Below are 16,107 nucleotides of genomic sequence, written 5' to 3'. Positions count from 1 at the left end.
ATAATTCAGAGTGGCAGGTAGAGTTGCACTGTTTCAAGGGTGGAGGTAAACCTTTCCGCTTTTCTCTAAAGAGGAAATGAAAGTCCAAAATTAAATCAGTTATCGTTGATTATGAACGCATCTGTCAGAAGCAGACCAGTTAATTTTGTTGTGAGCATGTGTGTGTGTGTGTGTGCATGTGTGTGAGTAAGCGTACATGCTACAGTATGTGGCTCCCAAAGACCCCCAAAATGTGATTGCATTCATTGTGAATAACGTCAATAGGTGTGAAAATAATCTAATCAAAACAAATGGCTCACAGTGTTTTGCCCAGGAGCAAATCATTACTTCTAACCCGTTGCCAGGCAACAATGAAATCTTGATTTTATGTGTAAGGCTTTTGAAGCCAAAATGATGAGTGACTGGAAGCTAAAAGCAACAGAGGGTGGACACCGAACTCCAAAACTGGGGCTCACGGACAGAGAGAGACACACTGTTAGTTCACTGTTCAATGTGATTCTCATGCACAGAATTTCTTCTTTCTTTAATCCATTTTTCTTGTGGTTTTCAATTTTTTATCAGGCATACTTGTTTTCTGTGATCAGAAAATCAGAAAACATAGATATCAGCTTGAATTAGTATGTAAAGTAGCAAGAGAGTGCAAGTGAAAGAGAGAGAGAGAGAGAGAGAGAGAGAGAGAGAGAGAGAGAGAGAAGAGGGGAAAAAACCAGAGACAGAGAGAGAGAGCAGAGGAGGGCATAGGGAGACTGAGACACAAGCACAAAAGGGGAACAGGGAAAAAGCAGAAGTGATTTTAGTGTCCTAGCAAGTTGCACATTCTCATCAAGGGGGAAGAGAAAGTAGGTGAGTGTGAGGGATTGGCCTGGAGAGCAGAGGACTCATCCGACCAGGGATTAGGTGAGGCAGAGTGACACAGAGCAGGACCTTCACAGTTGGAGTCTCTTCATGTCGGCAGCCACAGCGGGGAGTCTGGGCCTCCACAGCTTCTCTTTTCCTCCATCTCAGTCTGAATTGGTAGGAGGGTACAGCTTGAGACACTCACGCAGCAGTTATCGGAGACATACCTTCACACACAGACACAAATATTAACCAGCATTGTGGAACTATGGGGACAGTGGGTGAACTTTGTATGTCCAGCCTTCAGACATTCTTGTGTCCAGCTGTGAAGCCAGACCAGCAATCTCCAGGTAAAGTAAAATCAGAACTGTGGGCTTTTGTAATGTATATTGTGTTGCAGTAAGATGGCTCTTGTTGTCATCATCACTATTAGTTTTGAATAACTTCTTATGAGTTTTGGCAGCGGGTAAGATAACCTGTGGGTTAGCAGTGTGTTATGCTGCCAACATGGCTCCATCAGAGATGATAACAGTTGGACAGAAATAGAGAGAGAGCTTCTTGTGGCTGAAGAGGCTCTATCGTTAAGCACAATTTAAACCTCTACCCTGTGTGCAGGGAGAGTGAGCTAATGTTAAGTCTTACTGAGCAGATCTAATCTCCAGCAGGTGACACAGACTCACACAACAAAACTTGTCAGCCACACAGAATATTCACAATACTCTAGCTGTTTTGTTAACAGCTCGTGTTTTTGCTCCTGTCCTGTTTGGCCGTGCATGAGAATGTCTCATCTTGTCCTCGCTGCTAGTTGCTGTGTCCCGTGATAACAGGGATGCATGCAGTGTTGTGTTTACTGAGGATCATCTCTTAAACCTGAATAAGCGACTCTCATTGCTCCCGAGTTAAATTACAGATGGAAGAGCAGCCAGGAGTGGAGCCGGCTAAGATGCCATCCTGTTTAGGCGTTTGTTTATACTCACCGTCTGTCTCCATATGTCCAGATTTGTCCTTCCATTCTGTCATGTCTTATCAGTGGTGCAGATGATGTTTTTGTGTAGTCTGTTATTTTGGGTTGGTTTGGTTGTTAAGTGTTACGACTGCACTACGTTACACTGCGGGTGGTGTGCAGGTTCCCATTGGGAGTGTTTGAAACTTTACTGGCAGACAATGTTGACATGACTAAAGTAGCTTTGCTGGGGTTGTGGTGAATCAGCTGACCGGGTGCATAGCAAGGGGAAGCAGTGCTGTCTCAGTGATTTCAAAACAACTGAATCAGCACCGAGGTTTGCACGTGAAAAGAGGTTACTTTATTAGTTTTGGATACTTAAGGAGGAAGTAATCTGGACTGTTCTGTTTTTATGGTAATATGGTGACGGCAGGGAGTTTTGATTTTTGTCACTCAAGCAGCAAATATGACTTACAAAAAGAAAAAGTCATAATGATGTGTTTTCAAGTGAGTTATAGTTAGCTATAACACTGATATATCCTCTACATGTTGTGAATGTGAAATCATTTGTTTGAAAAGGCTTCACTTAACCTGCAGGTGTCAGGTTTTTCCCCCTATTTATATTTAACATACAACACTATCATATTGTGATGGCAGCCATGACATTTGGATCTCTAGTTGGTGTGCATAGATTGGATGATGCACTAAAAGTGTTGGTGTTTCTTTTCTTTTTGTATGAATCATACAAGTGATTCATGTGTGACTCATCTAATTATTGTCCAGCAAGTTCACATTGTATCTGCAGCACTATTAAATAACCTAACCTAAAACATAGCTACATGTACGTGCTGTTGGACATAAAAACAAGTGGAAACGTGATGAAGACTTCGAAAAAAAAGGTCACTTGGCTCTCATTTCTCCTTCCGGCCTCACGTAGTGATGCCTTACGGGAAGTGAATCAATCTGAGACAGTCTTTATTTTTCACCGGGGATAAAGTCTTCTCAGTCACTCCCCCTTTTCATCTACATGAATTAAGCACATTTATAGTGTTATGTTAGTGCCCTTTCCAACTGTAAATGTTACTGTGAGTTTAACATTCACAGTTACTGTGAGTGTGACGCAAGATGCCCTGTTAATCTCTACATGAGACAGGCTGGAAGTGAGAGCAGGCAGGGCAACGCTTAAAGTGCACATGATAGTTATCTAGCTGATTAATATTAGCACAGGGCCTTCTGTGCTGTGAGTCAGGTATGCCATGGCTGCGCCCGTGCTCACTGACATGGAAATCACTCATGTGGGATCTGGCGGTAGCTGAGGACACAGAGGTCTGTTTGGGAGCACAAACAGTCCCATCAGTGGTTAAACGTTTATTTGCCAAGTCTGCTTTTTGTAAAGTAGGATATGGTGTAGCTGTGATGATGCTAGTATATTTATGGCAGCGGTTTGCCACATTCTTGTGGCTTGTGGACCTTTAAAGCTGTATGTATCTGTTGTCACGCATTGCATGTGTCTTTGAGCTGGGAGCAGTTCAACCAAAGAGGGCTGTTACCTTCTCTGATTGTATTATTGAATCAATTTTAGATGCCTGAAAATGTAAAACTACTCACTATCTAAAAAAAGCTAAATATTAGAGAACAAAGAGGAAAAACAAACCTAATTATATATCTTTTCCCCCCTCTCTTTTCCTTCTATCTCGCTATCATCCCTAAAAATGGATCTTGTTTATCTTGCAAGGGGAAGCTAACTTACAACTTTATAAGATCATAAATAATGCACTGATATAGCTGATGTGAAGGCCTAATCGACCAGGAAACTCTTCATACACACTTAGTTAATGTTAATATCTTATACATTAGACAGATTTCACATGTATTTTGGTTCCTCACAAGATTTAAGCGAGACCGGAATGTTTTCCACTGGCTTGACGTGTTGTGGGTGCTAAAAGAGACAGAGTCTGCCAGTAAGCTACTTCAGAGAGGCATGTGTGGGAATCAAAACAGAGGCAGATAAAATCCACACAGCTCTGTAAGCCAAAAGAGATTTTTCTGTTGGCATGAGAGAATTTGTTTTTCTCTAGGTTTTTTTTTTCAATTTTATCTTGATTAAATGGCATGAGATGAACAGAGTGTGGTTAGGCTGGTAAACACAGAGAGGGAAGTATTGTTTTTCAGTAGCTCTTGGTCCAGGAGATCATTTAAAATATGTTTGCTGCACTGTACTGTAAATGCATAGCAGTGAAGACATGGTACAGGTTTAAAACTCTGACATAGTTTTATTTTGTGTCATACTCATGCACAGTTAATTACAGATGATGGTACTACCAGTTGTACAATGATGATTATATGCTCAATTGCTTTGTGGAGCTGTATATAGTCTACCAATATAGTGATTGTGTGTGTCGGTGTGTCCATGTCACATGCAGATTTGTATGCAGGACAGACTGCTGTGAGTCTAGCCTGAAGAAGAGTGATTTGTCTCTGGGCTATCTTACTTCATCAGGAGATCTTTGCATTTCACACCTTCTTCCTAAAACTGAATTGTGAATTCACAGCTTCTGACAGCAGTGTTCGTGTGTGTGTGTGTATGTGTGTGTGTATGTGTGTAAAGTGAAGGTGAGTTCAGTTGTTGGCTGTTCTACATTAATTTTTCCACTCCAGTGTTTTTATGGCCTAATGCTCAAAATTGGGATTGAAAAATATGAAATGAGTTACTTAGAAGGTATTGCAAGCACAGTGAAGGGTATGTATTATTTTAAATAGAGCTTGCAATGTTTATAACTCTAAAGGGATAAGCCACCCACTATGTAATTGTCTCTTGTTCACACTTATAAGAAAAGTGACACCAGAGCTAGATTTATTCTTATAATTATTATATGACTCGGTAATTAATTGTTCAGGGCTGCACTCTATCTCTCACCCAGAAAATTATAGGATGGATCAATCCAAAGGTCTCATTACCACTAACTGCACCTGCAAAAGTAAAGCTGTGGTTTAAAAATCAGCCTCTGCAATGAGTCACAGTCACACATGGAGCAACAAAACTTCAACCACAGATTTTGACAAAGAATGTCTACGATAGTAATATATAATGATAGTTTATGGTAACAGAGTTATTTTTCATGCTCAATGTTTACCTGTTTCTAGTTGGTATCTAGTCGCTAATCTCTCATTTATGAACAAGCATGAAATTGCTTTATGTATGCCAGAAAAAAAGGAAAACAGAAAACAGAACTGTAAGTATGTGAAACTAACCCTTACCACAATATGTTTAGAAATGTGAGGCCTTCATATAGATAATGATGCAATGTCTTACATCTATATTTCAGTAATATATGAATCCAGGTGTCATTTATGGAACTAATATTTAAACAGAGTTTTAATTTACCCTCATGACACACTTTAACTGGTCTCTCTTTAATTCTGCAGGTGGGACTGTAATCAATATAAATGATCAGCAGGTGTCACTATTGGCATTCCTTCTTGTAGGACTGGTAGCCATGATTTGCTCACAATTTCACGTAATTCATTTAAAACACAACATTTAAATTTTAAATTAAAGATTTGCTATTCAAAAACTGTCACTGTATTTTTTTTCTTGTAACTTATGGTACATGAACTAAGCCTCGTGGTTTCAGAATTGACCTTATTGTGCTGTTATATTTGTTATTATAGAGAGTTGAGAGGGACACCACACTGCTTTTACACCTCCAGATCAGTTTACTTGTATAATGGCGTCTCTGCCTTTGAGGGTGTTCCGAAGTTTTTAGGCACTTTTTTGGCTTGGGTTTCAAGACTACACATTTTTTGTAAAGGAAAGCCTGGGAGTGTTGAAGGACATGGGCGTTTACCAAACATGGGAGATCTGGCAGAGAAACACTATCAAGTGGCATTTTTGGTAGAAGTGTAGAATGAAATGTTTTTTTTGGAGTTTGGCTCATACTACAGACTAAATATTAGGTTATCTCAGCTGCATCAATTTTCACTTTTTTATCTCGCAAGTTGCACAACTTTTATAAATGTGATGTTCTAAGTTGCAGTAATATCCCTTTAAGTGTTAAATTAGCAGGTGTCATAATTTAAAGTCAGTTTTCTACCTGTCTAACTCACACACTCGCACATTACTGACCTCTTTGGAGGGGACATAGTCACACATATAATTATTGACTTAATTTACAGTCGACTTGCATCCTCTATACATCCATCAATCTTATCCTACTGTTTCAAATTGGAAAAAACAATAAAGCATCAACTAAACCTGTACAATCAACAACAGAACAACAGAGATGTGTGAATAATGCAAAAGACTGAGACTTCTAATCAGCTGCATCTTTTAACATGCAAAACCAAAAACCTCTTTATACTTTATAATCTAGTATGACGCTGATTTGACATTTGTATAAACACTCAGTTAACTTCACATTTAATCCAGCATCTGTTCTGCATGTCTTTTGTGTTCATCAGGAAGTTGCAGACAGAAATTCAGTTCATGTGTTGATATCAGCTCATGATCATTTCATTTAAAGGTCAAACAGCTCTCCCGTTTCACTTGCTCTGGGCTATAGCACACATTTACAGCAGAGCCTGGGGGAATAGATGAACTCTTAACAATGAATTGACCCTCTATGTGAAGACGGTTCACTTCACACAGACTACATTGTCTTGTTAAGTTTGGGCAGCACAACTGAGGCATTCATGGACCACAGCATCAAGTAGAGCCCTTCAACTGAAGTGGCCATGCAGTCTGTAGGGCTTTTCATTCTAAGATGTCCTGGTGATTTTACTCTTTGAGTCAATATCTTGAGATAAGAGGTGAATCCTATAGTGTTTGGTCTTGATTTCTCCGGTTTGGGGTTACTCGTGCAAACATACAGCTGCCTGCAAATTGCTTTCTTCCAGTGCATCAGATAGGATAGGGTAGAGAAAAAGAAAAACAGAGAGGAGCTGAGGAGTTTTCTCCCTCTACCTGGCCTCTTCCATTTGCTGTCAGCACAGCATTCCTCTTGGCCCTCTTTTATTCACCAACAGGCAGGGACAGGCTCAGCCCTCTCCTATCTGACAGCAGCACATTTGTGCAGGTGTTATACAAATAGCAGACTGATTTATTCGATTTTAACAAGGGACTGGAAAGTAGGGTAGCTATGTTGTCTGCCCTCACAGTTTTCCCCTAAAATATGCAGCCAATAAATTTCTCCCTAGTAGAACAAAGATACCTCCATCAGATGCACCTTTGATCACAGGCAGCATAAAATGTGAATATACTGTCTGTTAGTTGGCCAGGATGAAACATGAAAGTAATATTAAAAGGCCCATATTTATTTCTGAACCATTGACGTCAGGTGTAAAACATGTTGCTCACTCTCACCAGGATTTGGTAGAACCAGTTTCAACATTAATTACACACACATATGTGCACATTTCCCATTGTGGTGTAACAATGACTGTGTAATGACAAACAACTCCTGACAAAACAAACCCAGCAATTTTTCCATTGTAGCTTTTAGGAGGATAACAAATATCACTAGTCTTTAAAAACAAACAAACAAACAGAAAACAACCATATACTACTGATACCAGACTTAAAATCTTTATGGTGATGTGCAGTGATTTCCTTCCTGTTTTAATAATCAACAGGTGGTTGAAAGGGTTTTGTTTCTGAGGTAAAACGTCTGACGGCAGCACACATGTCTGCTCTTGGCGGATGTGGTGAATCCAACACAGCAACATGCGCACGATCAGCAGCAGTGAACTTTTGTAGCCTGGCTGTGTGTGTCAATCACTCTCCCTGCCCCCACTCAACTCTGTCCCAACAGTTTTATGTGGGTGTGTGTGTGTTTGTGTGTAGAGAGAGAGAGAGAGAATGGTAACCAAAGCAACAGGGCAGATACCCACAGGCGTTAGACGCGTCATTTGGCCCATTTGCTGCACCTTCATCCTGAGTTATGTCAACCACATAGTCATGGACTATTACCGGATATGAAGCGAGTGTTTATTCAAAATAAAAGTACCCGTCAGTAGCACAATAAGAGAATGTGTGACTATTTTGGTCATGTGTTTCATACATTTTTGGTAATTAAACATCTAAAAGTCAAAAAACAAAGACATTTGGGGAACCCTGAGACAAAAATGGGAAGCTGTAGTCTAATTCGTGTCAATTTAGGGGTCCTGAATGTGGAAATGTTTGAGAACCGCTGGAGCATCCACCTTTACCATTCGGGCAAGTCAGGGCAGTGGTCCTCGAAGTGGGGTCTGGGGACCCCCACTAGTCTTTGAGGGCAGGGGCAGAGCTAGGGGGTGGTTTTTGGTGCCGCAGCCCTAAATATTTTTCTCAAAACCTTCAATCTATTAAAAAATGTATTTTAAAAAATCTAGTTGGAGTCACTTCAATTTGCCTTATTGATATTTATTTATTTTTATGTGCATTCTTTTTGGAAAATACGAAAATAAATCACTAATACTACTTCTAATGTTTGCAGTAGGTATACAATGCAGTAAAATTCAGTAAATTCTTTGCACGTGAATCATCCAAAAAAAACTGGCCTTGGCTGTGGGTATTCTGGGCTTAGCCCCAGAACTTGTCAACTCCTTTGTTCAAGTTATCTCAATGAGACACTTTATAATGATGACTACTCTGTGCATAGGTTTCCCTCTCTTCACGGTAACAGTTATGGAATAAATTAATCTTCTCAGATGGGGGTCCCTGTGATCGCATCTTATATGGGCCTGCGGCCTTATGTTTTTTTAATCTGGGGGTCCTTGACACCAAAGAGGTTGAGAACCACTGTGCTCGGGTACGATGTGGCGTTCGTTCATTAGAGTTTTATTATGAAAATGTATACCGGAAGTTTGTTGTTTTATTCCGCGTGCCTTGACAGATCGCGCGCAGGGCTGGTTGGCTGGTTAAAGTACACCGTGACGTGAATAGTCTCTCCAAACCACTCCCTTGAGCTGTCGAAAGAGTCGCTGCCTCCATTTACCGAGGGAAACCAGTGCGTTTGTTAACTTTGCGGTAAAAACTAAAACAATAACTACAAACTCATCGATATCCTCATCATCCGGTCACACTTTCTACGCTCGGAAACCTCTTTTAAAACTTTAGTAGAGTCGGACCTGAGAGGCTCAGGCAGCATGGTGTTAAAATCAGAAGACGGTGTAGGTGAGTGAAACTGTCCAGGAAATGCTTTTTTTTACTGTTTAAATGTTTTCTCAGGCCTGCGCTTAGTTAAAAAAGAGTTTTGGGAAGTTCAGTATACGGGTTGAAACTTTGTGAAGCTTTATTTTATGGGTGAATTTGTAAAGTACCTCTCAGAAACCAAACGTGTGGACCCTCTGTCTGTGTCTGGCCGTATTGACAGTGTTTACTCTGCCATTGTGACCACTACTATTGTATTCACTCACTCAACTTTATGCATATTTTATCAACCTCAGTGGCTTTCCTAAAATACTAAACTTGCCCCATGTAACATGATAGTATAATTTCTGTTCACAATAAGATCAAATACCATTGAGTGTTTTAAAAAGACCACTGTAGAATAGCAATGCCCAGTCTGTTTAGCATCAACTGCTTTAGTAACACATTAACACATTTCCATAGTTTAAAAGTTTGCTAAGTATGCATGTCAGCCATATTTGAGGTTGAGATTCAAGCACTGCAGGTGTTGTTCCCTCACCACATGTATAATGACTTTAGTAACACATTTATGGCCTGGCTTTGGTACAGAAGCACTTATATGGTTTAACAGCTTCTGCCCCAGAGAGAACATCCTCAGTGTCATTTTTCAGTGAATGCTGAGCCATCAGCAGCAACAGGTGTGAGAGCAGACAGTTAACTGCTCTAATACCCACAGATCAGCAGCACATTATTCATGTTACACAGAAGTTTTCTCTATTATTCCTCCCTTTTGAAAGAGTTATTAAAGTTGTATTATTGTCATATGAGCCCATTCCAGCAGCTGTAATGACTGTATATTTTTTGTTTAAACTGCATTAAATGATGATTTTAATTCTGTTACATAAGATTACTTTTGTTATCACAACAAGTGGTATTACCGCAAATGAGTGTGCAGTTAAGTGAAACAGAAAGCTTTTGTTTCCAGTTGTGATGCTGTTCATCTGTTTGGCTTGGTAAGCCTGGCAGCATTAATTAGCAGCCTTGACTTGCGTCACGACTAATCGTGTTAGAGAACAGTTTAACGTCTGACTGACTGATCCTGTTACGTGCTGCTACTGATGGAGAGGGAGTACTTGTGCACTGTTTGGCTCCTCTGTGGCTCTGGCTGAGCCCGGCTCACACACTGCTGCATTGTTTTTTACAGGCAAAGAGATGAGAGAGAGAGAGGAGCAGTTCATTCTCTTTGAGTCCATTTGTCTCTGCCACTCAGCAGTGGGTGGTCTGCAAAGTTAAAGTAGTTGTCACTAATGGTTCTCTAATGAGCAGCTCTGTGAGCTCTAATGGGCCCTGCAGAACAATGTGCCCTGCCTGGCACTAATGCCCCAGTGGTTTGATAACCGTCATCATCTCCCCATAATCATATTTTAGCCTTCTTTCTGCTTTGGTTGCAGCCCGCCAGTGTTCATTCTGTGTAGTTACTGCTATAATGCAGTTTGATGAATGTGTATTTACTCCACAGCAGGATGTTGTGTGTCTGCAGGTCTCATGTTTGGGAGCTCAGCAGCACTCATTTGACCACATTGCAGACTTTTTAAGGCCAGCATCACCATGTATCACAATATTTCAGCTTCTGTTACAAGCTACATTGGGCTAAATGTAGGACTACAATGATGATGATTTTCACTCTTAATTATTTTTATTGTTTTTTTTCAATCAAATCAAACCCAAAACAACTTTATTGTCCACCTTGGTTAATAACAAAGCAAAAATAAGACTTTCGGTTTTTATTGAACAGGTTGTTGCTGATGTTGCTGCCTGTCAGTATAACAGGAAGATTTACTCGGTGTGCTCTAAATGTCACCTCAATTACTTTTTGATGTTTATAGATTATTTGCATGAGAGCTATTTTCTCTCATAAACATGTCGTCACACACGCCTCTGTGTTCCACTGCTAAATCAATAGGTCCTCAGTTTGCAAGTATATGAGAGGAAATTGGAGAGATGAGTGTGGCAGGAGTTTACTAGCCACTCTGCACCTGGGCTTCATTTTGGAAACATTTTCCTGTCAGCAACATGCACACGAAACTGAGCTTTTCTTTTCTTTCTCCAGGGATGGAAACCAAAATCTTACATTACATTACATTTCTAACTTTTTGTTGTTTTCTGTTGGATAGTTTAGTCTGCAGTTAATTTAACTTTCCTCTCTCTCTCTCTACTGATTTCAGTGACTTTCAGGCTTGTCTGCAACAGGTACAGACATGCTTGGAGATATTTTCTCCATACAAGACTAAACTCTATCATCAGATCTCTTGATAGGGCCTAGACAATCAAAATAGCACCTGGCAGGAGCTCCACAGAGAAAGCGGGAGAGTCCTGATTTGCTTATCAAACACTAAAAAGTCAGGATTTGGTTACAGTCTAATAGACTCTCCCATAGTCTTCTCAACATTTGTGAATAATTTGTGCTTCAGGAAAATAAGTTACAATTAAAAGTAGCTCATGATGTGGAAAAACAGATATGAATCATTTCTTGTTTCTTATTGACTTTACTAAATGATAGGGAATAGTTACAGTTTGTGTCAGTGTGTGTTCTCTGTGACTGAAACACAGACTGCATTGGACAAATAGAAAGACCCAGCACCATAGAAACTTTGTGAAAGATGTACACAATTCAGCCGTGCATGCTGAGTTGTATAGTTGCTTTATTGGTGTCCTTGCGTAAGCGCCCCGGCTTCAGATCACACCCATACCCCACTATGTTGTAACAGAACTGAAGAATTAAACTTGGAAAGAAGGAAGAATGACAATGTTAGTGCATTTCCCACAGGATGGGTGGGTTTAGCAACAGGTTTTACTCCTCCCACCCCCGAACCATGAGAACGGCTCGCAAACAGGAAGCCGAGAGTCTGACATTATGCATCAACAGGAAGTGACATCCCACAAGTTGTGTGTGGTCTATATTCTGTAAACTGTCACAGAAAAAGGGGAAAAAAACAGAGACACTAGGAGAGGTGAAGCTTCAGGTTAGTAGAAACCAGGGTTCAAGGTTCTTCCAGCTACGCCATCATGTCTTTTCTCTGGACTTGTGTGTATGTGTGTGTGTGATTCAGTTGTGAGAGTGGCGAGAGAGGATGTTGATAGTTGGACAGCCCTGATAAGAATCAAGGCCAACTGCATCAGAGGACAAAGGCGTGTATTGTGGGTAGAAATAGCACTTCCGCTTCTGAGGATCAACACAGGGAAGCCTCCACATTGTCCTATTAAAAACAATTAATGTTGATAAATGCCAATAAAACAGAATGGAGGTTGTTAAAAGGCCGCTGATCTTTTGTGTTCATTCTGATAGATAGTGTGTGTGTGTGGGGGGGGGGGGGGGGGGGCAGCTGCAGGATGTTTATGCTGTGGAGTCGTCTGTATGTTTGCTCTACTCCGAAGCTGTGTGTGCAGTGGCAGGCCTCGCTATATATTCTCTAGCTCCAGTTCCCACCCAGTCACATCCTCTAGTCCCAGCATTCCTTAACACAGCTAGCAGACCCTTTAACTGTGAGCTGATAGAGCATGTTAATGTGGTGTTGGGGGAGTGGCAGGGGTCATTTCTGTTGCAGCAGCCGTCTTCTGTGTCATTTGAATCCTGTGACTCAGTGGCGTGACTTATACATGACCCACAATAATGCAACAGGGTTAAATAGCGAAAGGAGGTAGCTACTTAAAAGCTTCACTGTAAACACATTGTTTCCTGAAATTGGTAATTTCTATTGGATTGAAAAGCCTTCACAGGATGATTAAAGGAATAAGACAGACATTAATAATTCTGTAAAGTTATGTATATTTATTTCTGCTTGTTTTTTTGTTTTTTTTTAAACTGATTACTTTTACCTCCTCCATACCTCTAAAAATTGCCTCCAAGAAGGGAAAATTCTGAATTGGTCCATGCTGTAGTCTGTAGTCTGTGATGAGCCATGGATAGATATTTCTTGATTTAAAATAGCCTCTGAATATGGTCACCATTCATACATTATTTACATACTCTTCCATCCTGATATATCAACTTGATCTTTACTCAATGATTTCCTACGTTTCCCAGAAGATGTTCAAACAACATGCCTGATCTTGATCTGCTGTAGATTTTACACATTTTGAGAGAGTAATAATGACAATACTGATAGAAATATTATGACTCAGTAAGCAGTTTTTTTCCCCAGTCTCAGACACATCTCTTTCTCCTCTTTCTCAAAATAAAACGCCTTACAATTTATATTGTATTGTATTGATCTGGTCTGATTGGCACTTACCCATACCTCTTCTAAAGGATTCCGCCTTAAATAATTGTTTAATATTGGTCTGGTTTCTGAGGTTAGGATAGTTTATATCCTCTAATGTCCCACTGCTGCACAAACACACATGGATCCCATACTGACACTAGTCAGAGGAAGCTCTGTCATCTGTGGGACTGCAGAGTGCAGCCGGCACAGCAGAGGGCTCCAGGTTGACTCATCCAGCTCTATACAGACATGAGGCAAGTTCTCACGTCTGCTCTGCTCTGTGGACCTACCCCAGGCAAATGTACACTCATGTTGTTAAAACACACATCTTGGGACATGACGACATCCCACAGTCTGTCTCGGCATGCATCATTAGCATTAGGGTAATGCTGTTGTGCTCTCCTCTTAAAAAAAAAAAAGAAAATACATGATTGTCTCAGCACAGACTCCATTGTTAGAAAAGAGTTTGGTGGTGATAATGAATGATGATATGACTAGTCGCATGACTAGTCAGGAGAGAGGAGACCTGCCTTGAGGTGCTGAGTGCTGACTCATAACAACAGCTCATTCCTCTATGGGAGATGACCGGATGTGTCAGAACAAGAAGAAATACCTTGTTCAGTCAATTTAGTTTATTTATTTATTTTTTTATACGTTAGCTCTTTAGTGACCTGGTAAATATTGTAATACATGTGATTTTTGAATGAATACCTTTTTAGAAAATGACCCATTTTAACATAAGCCAGTCTTTGTGTTATCATTTTTGGCCTTTGTGTTTTAATGTTTTTGAAGCATGAGTATAAGAGCCGATCAGTGTTTTATCCATGAATCCAGTTATTATGGCTGGGTCTTCAATTGCAATACTTTTTGAGTAATGGGAATTGTGTCTAAGTTAATTTAATCAATTTTGATACAAATTAGTTACTAACTCCCAAAATATTTGAATATATACTTGGGAATACCAGCTGAAAATGACAGTTAATTTAATTAAACATATTTTATCGTGTGTGTGTGTGTGTGTGTGTGTGTGTGTGTGTGTGTGTGTGTGTGTGTGTGTGTGTGTGTGTGTGTGTGTGTTAGAGAGAGAGGAGGCAGAGAAGGGAATGACCACTGGGTGGAGCCTTCATGTTAATGCTAGTGACAGCAAAACAGAGAGAGAGAGGGAAGGAGAGAGAGAGAGAGAGAGAGAGAGAGAGAGAGAGAGAGAGGAGGGTGGTTGGTAGTGAGTGAGTCTCCTTCCCAAATGGACTGTGTCAGTGTGCTGTGAGCAGCCTGGCAGCTGATAGCTGTGCTGCACAGTTGAGGAAACTTGGCGGTATCTCTCTCTGACTGGAGGAGCTGGCTCCTTCTGTCTGCCACTTGACATGTGGACATCTGGATCATCAGTGTTGATCCACAGGAGCTGACCGAACAAAAAGGACTGCTGGATTTTTAATAATATCAATGAGGAGAGATTCAGTGGAGACACAAAACTGACGCTTTGGGGGAATTCTCACTCGGGTTAGTTTGCACATGTGTTTTGGTTAATAGATCTTGTATTATTTCACATGTCGGTTTGTGTGGCTTGTCATCTTTGGTACTTGCTTTCATGGTGGTTCAGTTTTCATTGACTTTGTGTTCACCCACTCTAGACTGACAGCGTTGAGGATGAAGTCAGTCAAGCTGGGGATAATGCATGCTACACAGATCAATAACAGCTATGAGAATCATATAAAGTGCTCCTGGTTTGGGAGCACTTGGAGCTGTCCTGTCATTCTCCAGCCTGACCTGGCGTATGGCTTGTTGCCTTGTGGTTAAGGCCAGAGACACTTGAGATGATTGAGCACTGGTGCAGCAGGCCAATGTGGAGCTGTCAGTGGGGGTGAGGTCTGTGTGTATTGGGGGGGATGGTGGAAAGGCGTGTTCTATTGGATCATATATCTGAGCTATAAAAGTACAGAAGTTCATTGAGAGGCAGAACCTTTATGACTGTAGAAGACTTCATCATGTCACGTAAGTGCCAAAAAGGGCCATTATGATGGTTTCAGGAAGCTGGGATGACCAATAATGAATGTTGAGCCTGGACTGAGAAGTAAAGCCAAGGATGCTCTGGCCATCAGTCTCTGTGCCCAGGCCTTGTGAAGGAATGTCATGAGAGGCTGCTTGCAGGCACAAAGAGAAAGCTGTGATCGTCCCACCGCTCATCCCACTGTCTCTGTGTCCTCCTGCCATTCGCTGTCCCACGCCTCCCCGGCCAAACACAGAGCTCCTTCTCCTGTTGTCTGCCCCCTCTCTCAGTCCCCCTTCACCTCCTCCTACCCACATCTCAGATCAGTTTGGATGCTTTGTGAATTTTTGATCCGCAATTGGTGGTCCATTTGGGGCCTAGCTTTGGTTCTGTTTATGTGTGTGGCAGCTAAGCAGCGGGAGGTCAGAGGAGAGTTCTTTTGGGCCGGTGCCCACATTACTGACTGGCATTCCTTCACAGCCCCTGCTCGGCTTTGTTACAGGCTGTCTGGTTCAAAAGCTGGAGGTGTGTGTGGTTTCAAATATGTATGAGCATGAGTCCCCCTGAGATTTGCTTTAGTAATGAGATTCAGTGTCAGCTCAGAGATCAGTGTGTTAAATCACCTTTAAGATTAGAAAGCTTTGAGCCATTTAATAGACCTTAGTGTATTTTGTGTTTGTGTACCTTTACACATATGTGTGTGTGTTTTTGCCCATACCAGTTCACATAATCGATGTGTGTGTTTGGTCCTCAATGCATTAAACCTCATCATGAAGTAGACTGTTTCTTGTTACAGTTGGCACTCTTATTGGTTTAGGCTATGGGTCGATGATTGATTGGCGCCTACAGGGACCTTAGGTTTGGAGGGTGTATTTTAGCAAGTTTAAAGGGAACTGTTAATGTAACTATGAGGACAAAGGCCGTACAGCAACAGTAACAGCCTTGAGGAACAGGGGGAGGGCTGGAGAAA

At 41.1% G+C, this 16,107-nt stretch overlaps 1 protein-coding gene across 2 annotated transcripts in view; it reads left to right on the top strand.

Moving 5' to 3' along the window:
* The first annotated feature begins 1,105 nt into the window (after positions 1–1,105).
* The window catches only part of cyth1a (cytohesin 1a), a 31,840-nt gene continuing 16,838 nt past the window's right edge, over positions 1,106–16,107 (top strand). Inside the window, exon 1 of one of the 2 annotated variants that reach the window (XM_053338706.1) lies at positions 1,106–1,187. In XM_053338706.1, the coding sequence (XP_053194681.1) occupies positions 1,106–1,187 (82 nt within the window). Of the gene's footprint in view, positions 1,188–8,715; positions 8,934–16,107 lie in introns of those variants that run through there. The other variant, XM_053338707.1, reaches the window with a different exon arrangement.

This window comes from Scomber japonicus, chromosome 18, assembly GCF_027409825.1.
Source record: "Scomber japonicus isolate fScoJap1 chromosome 18, fScoJap1.pri, whole genome shotgun sequence".
Classification (NCBI taxonomy): Eukaryota; Metazoa; Chordata; class Actinopteri; order Scombriformes; family Scombridae; genus Scomber; species Scomber japonicus.
This window is presented reverse-complemented; position numbering and strand designations above follow the sequence as displayed.